At 31.5% G+C, this 18,957-nt stretch overlaps 1 protein-coding gene across 1 annotated transcript in view; it reads left to right on the top strand.

Moving 5' to 3' along the window:
• The window catches only part of LOC143056168 (uncharacterized), a 40,700-nt gene extending 34,634 nt beyond the window's left edge, over positions 1–6,066 (top strand). Inside the window, exon 13 of the mRNA XM_076229250.1 lies at positions 6,044–6,066. Coding sequence (XP_076085365.1) covers positions 6,044–6,066 — 23 coding nt within the window. The remainder of the gene's footprint in view (positions 1–6,043) is intronic.
• The last annotated feature ends 12,891 nt before the right edge of the window (positions 6,067–18,957 follow it).

Here is an 18,957-nt window from a genome sequence, read left to right on the forward strand (position 1 = left end):
TGTGAAGTGTACCCTTTGAACTACCAATACTGTGGTTTATAGCCGTATAGTCCGAATGACGATTAAAATCCTTAAATTTTAAAGCGACTTTTCCTTACTTGGTCACCGTACTATAATAATTGAAAGTATTCATCATTTGAACGTCCATGAGACAATTAACTCAAAACATAAAAAAAAAACTTAAATAAGGAAATGTTCATGATATACATAGAAATTAAAAGAAAAATCTAGATCGGGTGAACGTCTGCTGATGTACGAATGCAAATTAAGGATTTATCAAAATTGTAATTTTTTGGTTCAGTAGACTTAAGGTTTATGCTCTTATATTATACTAGATTATGGAGTGTGTGTCCGAGCGAGAACTTCTCTATGTTCATTACTTTAGGAATATCTATCAAAAAGTAGTATTTTAATATTCAGCCCCATTCATCTATTTAGTCAGACGTCAGTCGCTACCTTGATATACCCTTTCTTTTTTTAAATTTGTCGGGTAACTTATGACAATAAGCATTTGACGTCTTGAGCAGAACAGTTTTATCATTTTTACACAATTTAATCTACTGTGTGATGGTTCATATTCTGGACGCCAGTCTTTGCTCCTTTGTAATAAATCTACATACCAAAAAACAAATATGAAGCTTAGAAATGGAAAAATATTAAATACTAAACTCGTTCAAAGGGTATCTACACGTCTCAATCTTCAGAATCGCTTATCTAAAAATACTACTATAGCTAACGTTTTTAACAATAAAAATCGTGGTTACCCTTCTATCGATAAGTGTCATGCCAAAAAATGACTTACGTGTCCCCGTCTTTCCACCAACAATACAGTAAGGTCCACATTTAATGGTCGCACATTTTCTCTAAATTTTGAAACTGATATTACTTGAAAAACAAACAGTATTATTTATTTACTCACATGAAACAAACCGGGATGCGGTATTCAGTACGTAGGTGAAACTGGGCGATATTTATCTAAACGCACGCAAGAACACCTGTATCGTTTTAAAAGACCCAATAAATTCAAAAGTATCATTTATCAACATCTTAAGAAGCACAGTCATCCTATTAAATATTTAACAGTTCAACCTTTAGAAGTAGTAAATAAGCAGCCTGGTGAATCTCATTCCAAGTTTGTACGATCACGAAAAATAAATGAATTAAATTGGATTAAAAAATTACAGACAGTCTACCCTCTCGGTCTTAATGATAATATCATGGGAATTGGCAATATATCAAGAACCGATTCTGTTAACATTTTGGATATAGTTTCTAAAACTGTTCGTAAAAATCGTTCTCATGGACGCAGAAAAAATCGCAATCAAAGAAAATTTCGGACCAACCATACAAATATTTCGGACCTAATTTCCATTTCAAAAAACAACGGCAGACATTATCTGTTAACCAAGCTTTGTTCTTTACCTATAAATAAATTAAATAAAATTTTAGAGGATTGCAACACAATTTCATATTACAGTCCTAAGTATGAAATTGTCCAAATTATAATGGCATATTGTTATTCTAAACTGTTTCCAAAAATTGATCGCCCTGAAGATCATAAAAAACATTTTATTAAAATAAAGTATGTCAATAAAGGTTTTGATTTTGTAAATATTGCCGGTATTTTTAACGACCATTCTGTTAAAGACCAAATTCCTGGATATTTTGATAATACTGAACTCCCTCTCATATGTTATATTTACAAGAAATCTACCCGAAAATATGTGTTTAATTATAGCCAATTGTGTAAAGATGTAAATATCACTGAAAATACACCTATGTCGTGTAATTGCAGTAATTCAGAATACACCTATGGACCAATTTCCCACGTTATAACAGGAGACCTTAACATCGTTCGCGACCGAGAGTTAAAATCATTCCTCAGTAAAGGACCTAAATATCGTCCCCCGTCAACTATTAACTGGAATGAGTGTCGTAATATCATCAACGACTCACTCCGCGCCTACTGTTTGAAATGGGTAAAACGGGAAAAAGCTGACAAAAAATCTTTGGACTCTTTTATTAATTCAGTAATGAAGATAGTTGATATTCGAATACAGCATTTTAAAGAACATTTTACCCTCAACAAAAACTATAAAAACCCTATTTCGCGTATCAAAAATAAACTAACAGAACTAGCCAAGGAATTTGTTTTTGTCCCGGCTGATAAAGCTGCTAATAATATCATTATTGTTTGACGTAAATTTTATATAGAGGTTCTGCAAAAGGAAATCACGAATTCACCAACATTCCAACTGACTTCATTTTCAGAAAACGACATCTGTAACAAACATAAACTTTTAGCTACTTCTTTACAAGCAGAACCAAACACAATGAAAGTCCCAACTATGTACTGGCTTCCGAAGCTGCACAAAAAACCTTACAAATATAGATTTATTTCATCTTCCAGCCATTGTTCAACTACTAAATTGTCTGTTTTACTTACTAGTACACTTGGTACAATAAAAAACCTGATAATAAATTGTTCAAATAAGGCCTTTGAAAATAGTGGAATTAATTACTTTTGGAGTGTCAAAAACTCGACCAGACACAAGTTGGTTCCTTTTTCCTTTTTCCTTTTTCGATATTCAAATTTTGAAAAATATTACAAGTCCAAACTAAAAATTTGTTTTCCTTCAAAAAAAAATTTCCTCAGAAAATTTTTTTTCCTCAAATTTTTCCTCAAATTTTTTTTCCCTCAAATTTTTTTTTTCCTCAAAATTTTTTTTTCCTCAAAATTTTTTTTCCTCAATTTTTTTTTTCTCAAATTCTTTTTTCCTCAAAAAGTTTTTCAAATTTTTTTTTCGTTTCCTTATTCGGTTTCTTTTTCCTTATTCGGTTTTCATTTCCTTATACAGTTTCTATTTCCTTATTCGATTTTCATTTCCTTATTCGATTTTTATTTCCTTATTCGGTTTCTTTTTCCTTTTTCAATGTTTATTTCCTTTTTCAGTTTCTATTTCCTTATTCGGTTTCTATTTTCTAATTGGATTTTCATTTCCTTATTCCATTTCCATTTCCTTATTGATTTCCATTTCCTTATTCGGTTTCTATTTCCTTATTCGGTTTCTATTTCCTTATTGGGTTTCTATTTCCTTATTCGATTTTCGTTTCCTTATTCGATTTCCATTTCCTTATTCGATTTCCATTTCCTAATTCGGTTTCTTTTTCCTTTTTCAATCTTCATTTCCTTTTTCGGTTTCGATTTCCTTATTCGGTTTCTATTTCCTTATTCAGTTTCCATTTCCTTATTGGATTTTCATTTCCTTATTGGATTTTCATTTCCTTATTCGGTTTCTTTTTCCTTATTCGGTTTCTATTTCCTTATTCAGTTTCCATTTCCTTATTGGATTTTCATTTCCTTATTGGATTTTCATTTCCTTATTCGATTTCCTTTTTCGATATTCAAATTTTGAAAAATATTACAAGTCCAAACTGAATTTTTTTTTTCCTTCAAATTTTTTTTTCCTCAAATTTTTTTTTTCTCAAAATTTATTTTTCCTCAAAATTTTTTTTCCTCAAAATTTTTTTTTCCTCAAATTTTTTTTTCCTCAAAAAGTTTTTCAAATTTTTTTTTCCTTTTTTCGTTTCCTTATTCGGTTTCTCTTTCCTTATTCGATTTTCATTTCCTTATACAGTTTCTATTTCCTTATTCGATTTTCATTTCCTTATTTGATTTTCATTTCCTTATTCGGTTTCTTTTTCCTTTTTCAATGTTCATTTCCTTTTTCGGTTTCTATTTCCTAATTGGGTTTCTATATCCTTATTGGGTTTCTATTTCCTTATTGGGTTTCTATTTCCTTATTGGGTTTCTATTTCCTTATTGGATTTTCGTTTCCTTATTCGATTTCCATTTCCTAATTCGGTTTCTTTTTCCTTTTTCAATATTCATTTCCTTTTTCGGTTTCTATTTCCTTATTCGGTTTCTATTTCCTTATTCAGTTTCTATTTCCTTATTGGATTTTCATTTCCTTATTGGATTTTCATTTCCTTATTCGGTTTCCATTTCCTTTTTCGATATTCAAATTTTGAAAAATATTACAAGTCCAAACTGAATTTTTTTTTCCTTCAAAATTTTTTTCCTCAAATTTTTTTTTTATCAAAAAGTTTTTCAAATTTTTTTTTTTCGTTTCCTTATTCGGTTTCTTTTTCCTTATTCGATTTTCATTTCCTTATTCGGTGTCTATTTCCTTATTCGATTTCCATTTCCTGATTCGATTTTCATTTCCTTATTCGGTTTCTTTTTCCTTTTTCAATATTCATTTCCTTTTTCGGTTTCTATTTCCTTATTCTGTTTCTATTTCCTTATTAGATTTTCATTTACTTATTCGATTTCCATTTCCTTATTCGATTTCTGTTTCCTTATTCGGTTTCTATTTCCATATTCGGTTTCTATTTCCTTAGGTAGCACTCCACAGTTAAAAAATAAAATTAAAAATGAGCCACAAAATGTTTTATCATCTCCTATTCCTGGATTTCTAATACATTAACCTAACTGTTTGTGTTGTACATGTGCATATGTATGTAATCAGTATCTTCCATAGATTTGATTTTCAAAAGTGAAAAGGGTGAAAATTAATTCCTTTTATATGTATCCATGGCAACATTTTGCATTTATTTCCCATAAAATATTGCAAAAAGGGGGGTGAACATGTCACATTTCACCCAAAAATTTGGATCAAACTAGAATTTCAATGCCTTTGAGTGATACCTTTTCAGAAACTGTTTCCCTAAATCTTCCTAATGATCAAATAAAAAATGGGTGTCTTTCGCCTCATTTTTTCGTAAAATCCAATCACAAAGTTCGTGCGATAAAAAGTTGGAAAAAAAACATTGCAATAATTGCCGGACCAGTGTATGGTAGGGACATGCAAATACGGACTGTCATTCAGAAAACAGCCTATATTACATACATTACATAACCTTGATGTTCATATAAACCCAATACAAAGATTATTTTAATACTCAGCTATCCAAAAATGAATTTTATTGCACACTAGCTCTCATATTTGAAAAATTCACAGGGGCCAAAATGCGAAACTACACATCTAACTGTGGAGTGCTACCTTATTCGGTTTCTATTTCCTTATTCGGTTTCTTTTTCCTTATTAGGTTTCTGTTTCCTTATTTGATTTCTTTTTCCTTATTCGGTTTCTATTTCCTTATTCGGTTTCTATTTCCTTATTCGGTTTCTTTTTCCTTATTCTGTTTCTGTTTCCTTATTTGATTTCTTTTTCCTTATTAAATTTTCATTTCCTTATTCGGTTACTATTTCCTTATATTTACAACTATCAAACATCAACACACACCAAACTTGATGTAATTGAAAGATATCTAGAGGTCAATATACAGGCTCGAACAAAAGACAAAAAAGGAAAAATATAGCGAGCTTTTTTGGGATGAAGATGTAATAAAGACCGAACGTCAGTTTTAGTCGGATATACTTTAATGTTAGTCTTACATGTTGTTCTGGAACTCATTCCTCATTTATTCGTCAAGTGATCATCATTTTATATTGTTAATGTTTCATTGCGTACATCGCTTAATGTGCGCCAGTTTTAGGAGTTTTATACAGGACAGTGTAGGAATCCATGTTACTTTCCCCTTTCTCTGAATAACGAAAATTGCTCAGCGGGTCATGTGCACAACTACAAGGAACATTCAGCGGACACGTTCTTCTTCTTCTTCTTCCGGTAAGCGGCCACCGTCAACTGGTTGTCCAAAGGAACAATTCATGGCTAACCGCAGCGTGAGTTACATTTAAAACATTACAAATTTTGTATTTACATCAGCCATGAACTGTTTTAATATCTTTTCTTATGTTATAAAGAAATTATGAACATTTTACCGTTCAAACTGTTCGTATCTGAGATGTTACAACTTAATTCCAGACAGAACCCGACGTGTGCAAGAATATTTATCTATTTATTATTATAAAGAACTTTAACGGCTTTATATATCTACGAACTGTTTATCCGTATATTTTATGGACTTAAATTATCATTGAACACATTGTAAAATTGTATTTATATTTTATTTTCAGTTTTTCATCTTTTGGATTGGTAGTAAAATAAAAGTCAGCTCCTGATTGTTTTATCCTTACATTAACCCAGTCATCTTGGTTACACTCACTGGTCCGGCCAGTACACATGTATAGATGTGTATATATATCATTGATTCAGTGGCGATGGCAAATAGACACTGATAAGTCTTAAATAAAATTTTATAGTTTTGAATGTTTCTTCATCAGTTGACTAAAAATAAGTGGAGGTATGTTCTTATTGCCGACAAGAGAGGCAATCTACCTATATTAATTTGTGCATAAAGCGATTGAAAGTTGTTAGATACTGAATGCTTTTACCACAAATGCGCCTAAGTTTTAATCTGTGTATATATACTTAAAATACGATGATAAAATTCATGTCTTGTTCAGGATTTCTGTCAGATCCAACCATGTAGAAGTCATGTTTGTGAGCTATGGTTTTAGTCGATGTTGTTCATGAAGGACCTGTAGTACAAAGTATATCACTGGATTGAGCTCTCTGTCTAAGTGTATCATTAAAGTGCTTTGCTTTGAGCTGAGTTCATTGCGGTGCAATTCATTTTTTTGTGAAATAAAGATTTGACAGACTGTACAAGGATTTGTCAAAGTAGTATTCATTCTATGTACAATGTATGTAATCACTGTGCTTAAACGGCCGTGGGTGCCGTGGGTAACTTAAGTTACCCACAGCCCAAGATGGCGGACTCTAAACTTGTTGAGATGATAGTTGATACGAAATCTACTTTTTGCAACGTTTTTCATGATCTATGTAAATATTGAGAAGACTTTTGAATCAAGAAATCACTTGCCATCACTACATAAGCGTTAATTTTGACTTCATTTTAGCGCAAGGCCAACTTTAAAAAAAAGCATAAGATGTCCGTAACTTATAAATCAAAAATAATCAGACTGTCTGTAACTTTATTTTCGGATGTGGGTAACTTTGTTTTCAAAACTGTAAGATTAACAATTTCAACACTTAAAGGACAATAAACACTATCAAACCCTTAAATTATTACATAGATTTATACAATAACGATATGCTTCAAAAAGCAAACAAGAGTGTCACGGATTTTCCGTTAAATTAAAAAAAAAATATTCTTGGGATAAAACGGGATTTTACGGTACGGCGAAATTGATCTAACATTCTTCTAGCTTTAAAGATTGTTCACTGATGAGTCCTTGGTCGATGTAGCCGCGGAAAAATTGATATCCTTTCCTTTAAATCATGATATTCTGAATTGTTAGTCTCTTCACTATATCTAGTGTGATGTGTTGTTGATTTCGAGAAAAAAAAAATGCCAATATCTAGGAATAGATGGAAGGCTATATTGTTAAACAGGATTTAGTTTATTATAGCAATAAAAGTAGATTTATAAGCTTCTAAAAGTTTCATTGACCTCCGGGATTCAATAAGATCGGGTATCAAATCATACATATCTTCTTTAGAGGTTTGGACTGATATATCTATGTATTTCTGCTAAGGATTGTCCTCCGAAATTGTTCTCCTAATGTCATTTGCATATGTTCACTATTAATTGATTGATCGATTTTTGGTTGCTTAACGTCCAGTGGCAAATATTTCATGCACATCCAGACGGTAACAAGTTCACAATAAATACTATAGGTAGGTCTTGAAATAATAGAAGCCATCTGGGATGAAGATCGGGGAAATATGGACTGCCACTGGAAATTAATGGTATATCGGATAGGGACAGAAATTTTGCCTAGCTACAGGCCACCTACGGACCCATCAAAGAAGTGTTGCAAGGGTTCTTAACGTGCCCTCCTTACACGAGGCATCGGATTTAACGTCCCAAATCCGACCGGACGTGACTGCGTAGTTGATACATCCCGCACAGCCAAACGGACGCCTTACTTCGGCAAGCGTTTTACTGCCGGTCGGGAGAAAACCAAGTGACCATATTTCTATTCCCCAGTCACCCTTTGGGGTGTTCACCATTAATGTAATTTCTACAGTTGGAAATGGTGAGATTTATAACCTGCATGTCATGATTAATCATCTAAAACTTAAGCAGTAAACAATCTATAAAGTCAGTAGAATGTATGATTATACATTAATTTTGCCGTACAATTTTCTACATAAGAAAATGCCTGTACCTAGTCAGGAAAATGGCAGTTGTTATCCATTCGGTTGAGTTTTGGATTTTTCCATTTGATAAGGGACTTTCCTTTTTGAATTTTCTTCAGAGTTTAGTATTTTTGTAATTTTAGTTTTTAATGCCTGTACCAAGGCAGGAATATGGCCGTTGTTTTCTATTCGTTTGGTGTGTTAAATTGAGCTTTTGGCTTTGCAATTCCATAAAGGACTTTCCGTTTGAATATTCCTAGGAGTTCGGTATTTTTGTTATTTATCATTTCTTTTTTTTATAATTACATCTACGAATAAAGATTCTTTGAAAATTACTGACATCATGCTAAAGTTACGGACAGCCCTATTGGTATAAGGAAAAAAGTTACGGACGAGCTGTTTTGAAGTTACGGACATCATAAGTGTTTTGGAAAATCGCGCTGTAATAAATTATTTTTTAGTAATAAACCACGTTTTACATTGCAGAGTTTTCTTAAAAGATTTATATAACTTTTTAATTGCTGAACATTTCTTTTGTATTCATTGTATTATTATCATATAGGAGCAAACTTCCTAACCGAAGCCAGGCGGCTCCATTTTGGGCTGTAGGTAACTTAAGTTACCCACGGCCGTTTAAGCACAGTGATTACATACATTGTACATAGAATGAATACTACTTTGACAAATCCTTGTACATGAGCGTTGTCTGTCAAATCTTTATTTCACAAAAAATGAATTGCACCGCAATGAACTCAGCTCAAAGCAAAGCACTTTAATGAAACACTTAGACAGAGAGCTCAATCCAGTGATATACATGTACTTTGTACTACAGATCCTTCATGAACATCATCGACTAAAACCATATCTCACAAACATGACTTACTTCATGGTTGGATCTGACAGAAAACCTGAAAAAGACATGAATTTTATCATCGTATTTTAAGTATATATACACAGATTAAAACTTCGGCGCATTTGTGGTAAAAGCATTCAGTATCTAACAACTTTCAATCGCTTTATGCACAAATTAATATAGGTAGAGTGCCTCTCTTGTCGGCAATAAGAACATACCTCCACTTCTTTTTAGTCAACTAATGAAGAAACATTCAATACTATAAAATTTCATTCAAGACTTATCACTGTCTATTTGCCATCGCCACTGAATTAATGATATATATACACATCTATACCTGTGTACTGGCCGGACCAGTGAGTGTAACCAAGATGACTGGGTTAATGTAAGGATAAAACAATCAGAAGCTGACTTTTATTTTACTACCAATCCAAAAGATGAAAAACCGACAATAAAAATATAAATACAATTTTACAATGTGTTCAATGATAATTTAACTAAAGTCCATAAAATATACGGATAAACAGTTCGTAGATATATAAAGCCGTTAAAGTTCTTTATAATAATAAATAGATAAATATTCTTGCACACGTCGGGTTCTGTCTGGAATTAAGTTGTCTCATCGCAGATACGAACAGATTGAACGGTAAAATGTTCATAATTTCTTTATAACATAAGAAAAGATATTAAAACAGTTCATGGCTGATGTAAATACAAAATTTGTAATGTTTTAAATGTAACTCATGCTGTGGTTAGCCATGAATTGTTCCTTTGGACAACGTGTCCGCTGAATGTTCCTTGTAGTTGTGCACATGACACGCTGAGCAGTTTTCGTTATTCAGAGAAAGGGGAAAGTATCATGGATTCCTACACTGTCCTGTATAAAACTCCTAAAACTGGCGCACATTAAGCGATGTACGCAATGGAACGTTAACAATATAAAATGATGATCACTTGACGAACGAATAAATGAGGAATGAGTTCCATAACAACATGTAAGACTAACATTAAAGTATATCCGACTAAAACTGACATTCGGTCTTTACTACATCTTCATCCCAAAAAAGCTCGCTATATTTTTCCTTTTTTGTCTTTTGTTCGAGCCTGTATATTGACCGCTAGATATCTTTCAATTACATCAAGTTTGGTGTGTGTTGATGTTTGATAGTTGAAAATATAAGGAAATAGTAACCGAATAAGGAAATGAAAATTTAATAAGGAAAAAGAAATCAAATAAGGAAACAGAAACAGAATAAGGAAAAAGAAACCGAATAAGGAAATAGAAACCGAATAAGGAAATAGAAACCGAATAAGGAAACAGAAATCGAATAAGGAAATGGAAATCGAATAAGGAAAAGGAAATCCAATAAGGAAATAGAAACCGAATAAGGGAATAGAAACCGAAAAAGGAAATGAATATTGAAAAAGGAAAAAGAAACCGAATAAGGAAATGAAAATCGAATCAGGAAATGGAATTCGAATAAGGAAATAGACATCGAATAAGGAAATGAAAATCGAGTCAGGAAAAAGAAACCGAATAAGGAAATGATAATCGAAAAAGGAAAAAGAAAACGAATAAGGAAACGAAAAAAAAATAAGGAAATGAAAATCGAATAAGGAAATAGGAACTGTATAAGGAAATGAAATCGAATAAGGAAAAATAAACCGAATAAGGAAACGAAAAAAAAAAAATTGAAAAACTTTTTGAGGAAAAAAAATTTGAGGAAAAAAAATTTGGAGGAAAAAAAAATTTGAGGAAAAAAATTTTGAAGGAAAAAAAAAAATTCAGTTTGGACTTGTAATATTTTTCAAAATTTGAATATCGAAAAAGGAAATGGAAACCGAATAAGGAAATGAAAATCCAATAAGGAAATGAAAATCCAATAAGGAAATGGAAACTGAATAAGGAAATAGAAATCGAATAAGGAAAAAGAAACTGAATAAGGAAATGAAAATCCAATAAGGAAATGAAAATCCAATAAGGAAATAGAAACCAAATAAGGAAATAGAAACCGAAAAAGGAAATGAATATTGAAAAAGGAAAAAGAAATCGAATAAGAAATGGAAATCGAATAAGTAAATGGAAATCGAATAAGGAAACGAAAATCCAATAAGGAAATAGAAACCCAATAAGGAAATAAAAACCCAATAAGGAATTAGAAACCCAATAAGGAAATAGAAACCGAAAAAGGAAATGAACATTGAAAAAGGAAAAAGAAACCGAATAAGGAAATGGAAATTAAATAAGGAAATGGAAATCGAATAAGGAAATGAAAATCCAATAAGGAAATAGAAACCGAATAAGGAAATAGAAACCGAAAAAGGAAATGAACATTGAAAAAGGAAAAAGAAACCAAATAAGGAAATGAAAATCGAATAAGGAAATGGAAATCGAATAAGGAAATAGAAACTGTATAAGGAATTGAAAATCGAATGAGGAAAAAGAAACCGAATAAGGAAACAAAACAAAAATTTGAAAAACTTTTTGAGGAAAAAAAAAATTTGATGAAAAAAAAATTTGAGGAAAAAATATTTTTAGGAAAAAAAATTTGAGAAAAAAAAATTTTGAGGAAAAAAAATTTTTGAGAAAAAAAAATTTAGAGGAAAAAAAATTTTGGGAAAAAAAAAATTTTGAGGAAAAAAAATTTGAGGAAAAAAATTTTGAAGGAAAAAAAAATTTCAGTTTGGACTAATATTTTTCAAAATTTGAATATCGAAAAAGGAAATGGAAACCGAATAAGGAAATGAAAATCCAATAAGGAAATGAAAATCCAATAAGGAAATGGAAACTGAATAAGGAAATAGAAACCGAATAAGGAAAAAGTAGCAGAAAAAGGAAATGAAAATCCAATAAGGAAATGAAAATCCAATAAGGAAATGGAAACTGAATAAGGAAATAGAAACCGAATAAGGAAATAGAAACCGAAAAAGGAAATGAATATTGAAAAAGGAAAAAAGAAACCGATTTAGGAAATGGAAATCGAATAAGGAAATGGAAATCGAATAAGGAAACGAAAATCCAATAAGGAAATAGAAACCCAATAAGGAAATAGAAACCCAATAAGGAAATAGAAACCGAAAAAGGAAATGAACATTGAAAAAGGAAAAAGAAACCGAATAAGGAAATGGAAATTGAATAAGGAAATGGAAATCGAATAAGGAAAAGAAAATCCAATAAGGAAATAGAAACCGAAAAAGGAAATGAACATTGAAAAAGGAAAAAGAAACCGAATAAGGAAATGAAAATCGAATAAGGAAATGGAAATCGAATAAGGAAATAGAAACTGTATAAGGAAATGAAAATCGAATAAGGAAAAAGAAACCGAATAAGGAAACGAAAAAAAAATTTGAAAACACTTTTTGAGGAAAAAAAAAATTTGAGGAAAAAAACAGAGGAAAAAAAAATTTTGAGGAAAAAAAATTTTGAGGAAAAAAAAATTTGAGGAAAAATAATTTTGAGGAAAAAAAAATTCTGAGGAAAAAAAATTTTGAAGGAAAAATTTTTTTTAGTTTGGACTTGTAATATTTTTTAAAATTTGAATATCGAAAAAGGAAAAAGGAAAAAGGAACCAACTTGTGTCTGGTAAAAAATCGTTGGAAGTACTTGATAAATTGCATGCATATATTGGTGATTTTGAATCTGTTCAAAGTTTTGATTTTTCTACCCTATATACCACTTTGCCTCATATTCTTATTAAGAAAAAATTCACATCCCTAATTAACTGGGCATTTAAAAAGTCGGAATGCGAGTACATATGTTCAAACTCTTTTAGATCATTTTTTAGTAGCAATAAACAAAAGAACTATGTCAATTGGACATGCTTTGATACTATTTATGCACTTGAATTTTTACTTGATAACATTTTTGTTCGCTTTGGAGATTCCGTATATCGTCAAGTTATTGGAATTCCAATGGGGACTAACTGTGCACCACTTATTGCGGACCTGTTTTTGTATTGTTATGAGTTACAATTTATGACTAAAATTAGCAAAGACCCATCAAAACAACATTTGATACAAAAATTTAACAATACTTTTAGATATTTGGATGATATATTGGCTCTAAATAATGACGACTTCAGTATGTATACTAAAGAAATTTATCCTGTAGAACTTACTTTAAATAAAGCTAATGATAACAATGACCACTGCCCTTTCCTCGATCTTGATATCTATATCATAAACGGGAAGCTTAATACAAAAATTTATGATAAAAGAGATGATTTTTCATTTCCTATTGTTAATTATCCATTTTTAGATGGTGACGTTCCCTTGTCACCATCTTATGGTGTTTATATATCTCAACTTGTACGATTCGCTCGTGTATGTAACAATGTATTAGATTTTAGCGAGAGAAATTTATGTATTACTGAAAAATTATTACACCAGGGTTTTCGATATCACAAACTGGTCAAAACATTTACTAAATTTTATCACCGGTATAAGGAAATAATTCGTAAATATAACTCAACATGCAGACATCTTATACGTTCAGGTATTTCACATCCAAAATTTTATGGAAATATTCTTTATAAAGCACAAAAATGTCAGTATTCTCCTCAGAAACTAAAAAAACCTTTAAATAGACTTATTAAAAGGGGATATAGTTACGATACTGTTGTCAGGTCATTAAAGATTGCATATTTTGGCTTTAACATTGATTCACTGATAGGGTCTTTGCATCGGAACTAAACACATTTATTTCTAAAAAAACAGTTGTTGGCATGACACGGGTTATGTTCTTCTCATATATTTTATGATAGTATGATACTAAACCCCTAACGGGAGGGATTGTACCTGATATTCATATGATGAAGACATAATCTTTCAATCAGTTTAATTGAGGTCTGGAGCTGGCATGTCAGTTAACTGCTAGTAGTCTGTTGTTATTTATGTATTATTGTCATTTTATTTATTTTCTTTTGTTACATCTTTTGACATCAGACTCGGACTTCTCTTGAACTGAATTTTAATGTGCGTATTGTTATTCTTTTACTTTTCTACATTGGCTAGAGGTATAGGGGGAGGGTTGAGATCTCATAAACATGTTTAACCCCGCCGCAATTTTGCGCCTGTCCCAAGTCAGGAGCCTCTGGCCTTTGTTAGTCTTGTATGATTTTAAATTTTAGTTTCTTGTGTATAATTCGGAGTTTAGTATGACGTCCATTATCACTGTACTATTATGCATATTTTAGGGGCCAGCTGAAGGACATCTACGGGTGCGGGAATTCTCGCTACATTGAAGACCCATTGGTTGCCTTCGGCTGTTGTTTGCTCTATGGTCGGGTGGTTGTCGCTTTGACATATTCACCATTTCCTTTCTCAATTTTATTCGTTTTAATTTTGATGAGACGATAATCTTAAATTCTTTAGATTTAAGACCATCAAAAATTCCATACCTGAGTTGGATACAGACATATCGCAAAATTCAACTTATACACTTTCGAGTTCGATGCATATCCGTCAGAAACAGGGGTTTTAGTGAACATTGTTCATGCGTTCAGAATCATTGTCACTTCCGTTCGCATGTTGAGCTAGTGGTTGGGAAAATATGATTTTATACTTTACGAATTATTTGGCAATTGAATTATCATAATTGGCATTCAGATTTGTTGTCATTAGGTAAATTATGATAAATTACCTACGGAACAAACATTATTTAAGTTTATATTGCACAATGACGATCACTAAGACGCTTGATGAACACGTTGATAGTGCAGGGACTCAGACGCCCCCTATTTCTGGTAAATGACGCCATAAAGACGCGCATAATTGGAGATTCTTCCGGTGAAGGACCTAACTCTATTGGTGGCAGCTGTGAACGCAGAACGTATGCGGCGTTGATTTCCGTTACAGAACTTTTTGGACCTATAAATAAAATCTGTGAACAGGCACACGCGTAATATATACAGGAAATATGTAACTGAAACTCGATTCAATTTTATCGTACGAATTTAAATCTTTGAGACCTTGTTAATAACTGTATATTTTATATTTATTCATACCTTTTCATGTTTCTGCCTTTTTCGTTTGTTTGAATATTTCCTTTTTATTCGTATATGTGATTGTTCTTTTTAGAAATATTGTACAGAAAGGTGACGTATTCAGTGGATATAGTCGGAGTTAACATAAACACCATTTACAGAATGAAGAACGGTCAATCAGAATTTGTACTTTGTATTTTAGCTTAATGTATAATGCTTTTACATTTTATACTAGCTACATGTATATATGTGCATTTTTATTGTATGTAATTATTATTTAAGGATTTGTTTAACGCTGTATAATATTTGGGAGCAATTCATAGTCTAAATTTAAATTAGCAAATTCTGAAGACTTTCGCAGTTGGTTATTTAAAAGCAAACGTTTGATGTCAAATGATCATGTATGATATGATTTTAATTGCATGTCCCAGAAACACATCAGTGTCACACTCGTTAGAAATCATATTATTTAAGTTTGATTGCATCGAAAACAATTATACCTTTATTATCTCCTATCCGAATAATATTAGCTCCAATCATTGTGTCATATATACTTTAACCTTTATCGGATTATATCAAAAATGTAATCCAATAAAACAAAAAGACAACACAACACTTAAGGACCTGCAAACTTTCAATGCTTACATTTTGACATTGTACAATATTCTTTTTATATTGCTTATATTGTTTTATGACGTCTTAAACATTATTCATCCCCTAGTATTTTTGAAAAATTGCTTTGATATAGTGTTGAGTAACTGCGAGTACTCCTCTTAAATCGGTGCTATGTATCTTTAGTAATTTTAACTAGTTATGTATTTTCTGTGATTGTCAATCTTGTGGGTCAATAGATTTTGTCAACTGATGTTTACAGTTTGTGCATATTTTTGGCTTTCATACCACTGTTTAAGGTTTAAATATCTCTTTTGGTAAAACATTGTCCTCATCCGTCCGTTGTTACTGTCCTGATTTAGATCATTATATGATATATCCGTGACTGTCGCTATGATATTCTCTATTTAAAATTGCAATGAAATTATTGTTTTCAAAACAGTCAGAAGACATTATCTATAAAGTGGGAGATAAAGTTAAAGAAATTTCGTTTCCTGTAAGCTAGAATGTGTGTTCCTCAGTCTTTATATTTCCATGTGGTAGTTTGTTCCGGTTTTTTTTTTTTGCATCTACGTTAATATTTTTACTATAGAGTTGTAACGTTCCCTTCGACCTTCGAGTATAAATGTCCCTTTTTTGTCTTACGAGTTTTTTTTTATTTTTAGTGTAGTAGCAGCAGCAGATGTAACTTACTAACACAAACAACGTGTTTCGGTGGTGAACTACAACAAGATATTTGACGTTTATGTTTCAATGCAAGATTTTGAGGATTATTAGATAAATTTGTAATGTGTTTTTTGCATCAATTTATAGCCTATTCTTCGTGTCACTGTTATATACTTATACTGATACGTTATGAAATGAACAGTTTAATAAATTTAAATCTCTAAAGGAATGAGGTCTTGTGATTGTATGCCCCAACTACGATAGTAGAGAAAAAAATAGTGCGAATGGGGCATCTGTGTACTATGGACACATTCTTGTTCAGTGAGGTACAAATATGAAATATCTTAAAAATTAATCATGGAATACAAAAATATAGTTTTTGTTTAATGACATGATAGTTGAGCTACAAATGGTACATATTTAGAATAGTTAGGGGTTAATTTTTCAATTTTAAACAATTTTGGAAATTGAGCTTGTGATGTGCTGACATCAATTATTTGACATCTGACCATAATTAGTTATCACTAAAATTACATGCAACTTTAAAAAATCATCATTATAAAATGACGGTTTCTTCTAAGATAAAAAAAAAAAAAAACAAAAAACAAACGCAAAAGTATCAGATAATTTAGCACAAACTGTACGCATCGGTATTCCTTAGATAATATTTTCAAGGGTTGGAATATGGTACGTTCTACAGTTACCTTCATAGTTGTAAGGGCATGGGCGCTAAATAAAGGGATGTAATTCACCAATAACACCCAATTTTAACTTAGAAAAACAAAAACATTAAGATGAAGATGAAAGAAACCACAATGAAATTATGTTGCATAGGTCGAAATAAAACTGACAAAGCCATGCAAAAAAAAGGGAAACAGACAAACATAAGTACATAAAACACAACATAGAAAAGTTGGGCCTGAGCAACGTGAACCTAATCAAAAACTGAGGTAAATCACATATGAAGTATTGTTATTTAAACAAGAAAATTGATTTGAAGCCCACATTGCCTATGACTTAAAATATATGACTGATTTTCTTGAAATCATTCTCCAAAGTTGAAGTCGACAAACTCATTTTCGGATGGAAAATTACGTAATGATCATGCAAAATTGCGTTTAAAATTAAGAAACTTTTCACTTACAATGTGTAACTCTTTGAAAGCTCCTTCATACCTTATACAATTTACAGTTATATTATATTTTTAACATCCATCGTATTAATTACCCGGACCATATTATTAGAAACATAGTTTTGTATTGACCTAATAGGATATATAAGGGGTTAGTAAATTCCATTTGGGGTAAGAGCGATGTGGTTGAATGGCTTCTATATATGCAACGACCCTATATCAAGGAAATCATTATATTAGATGCATTTTCTGGAATATCGTGTCAATTTGAAGATATTAATTCCATATGCTATCACGACAGGACTGTTGCGACAAAGAAATGGAAAGTTCACTATTGGGAAATTAAACTCATCTCTTTTGTCATTCATTGTAAACATGAGTGCACACCCTGCAATGCCTCGTCTTCATTACTAACCATTGAGTTTATGTAGATAGTCCTAAATGTAAAGCTTTACCCCAACTATCACATAAACTTAACATGATCAAAGAAATGAGGGCAAGGTCGTATAAACCAAACGAGAAATACATATACACCTTACAATCATTCAATTCAATATAGCTGACCTATTGCTTAGAGTTTCTAAGAATCAGACCAAGAAAACTTAAAATTGACCAATAAACCATGAAAATGAGGTAACAGTCAGATGAACCATGCCAGACAGACATGAACAGCTTACAATCTTTCAATACAATAACTATAGTTGACCTTTTGCTTATAGTTTAAGAAAAACAGACCAAAACACAAAAACTTAACACTTGGCAATGAAAATGAGGTCACGGTAAAATGAAACCTAAGAGACTGGTATGTACATCACACACTTTTCCATACACGAAATATAGTTTACCTATTGCATATAGTATTAGAAAAACCAAAGACCAAAACTTGAATTTAACCCCTGAACCATGAAATGAGGTCAAAGTCAGATGACACCAGATCTTCAACTTTCTTGAATATAAAGCTTTTAAGAAGTTAGTAAACGCCGACGCCTCCGCCGGATCACTATCTATATGTTAAGGTTCCTGCGACATAGGTCGCAAGCTCGACAAAAACCTCAGAAAATCAGTGATATCCCTGACCGTACAAGAACTACTCAGTCAGCAAGATCAATTAACGATTAATTAATTTAACATGAAAAATTATCGATATCGCTTACAAGATGTAGAATGTGGCTGAGGTATATAGCTTAAATCCACGTTATATGTTTGTCTTACGTTTTTGCTTATGTGCTTTGTCTTTTTGGCATTTTGTGTTTCTTTGTAGATAAATTTGTTTGATTTTATATTGATAAAGATCATAACATAATGATTACTGCTTTAACCTTTTTTTGACACTTTTACCTAATATATCTGTTTGTTTTGTTCACACATTGTGTCAGTACTACTGAGAAGGATAACTTCTTCATATTTGGTCACTGGTTTTGAAGGGACGATTAGTATTGCACTAACCTCTTTGTTTATTTGTCAGGCACCGATTTCCTGCTTCAGATACTTTGAACTATGAATGGGCCGTGACTATGTTTACCATGATCGTTGGTCATCATCGAAGTTAATATTTCTTTTCTATGCATTTTGTTG

This window comes from Mytilus galloprovincialis, chromosome 13, assembly GCF_965363235.1.
Source record: "Mytilus galloprovincialis chromosome 13, xbMytGall1.hap1.1, whole genome shotgun sequence".
Lineage (NCBI taxonomy): Eukaryota > Metazoa > Mollusca > Bivalvia > Mytilida > Mytilidae > Mytilus > Mytilus galloprovincialis.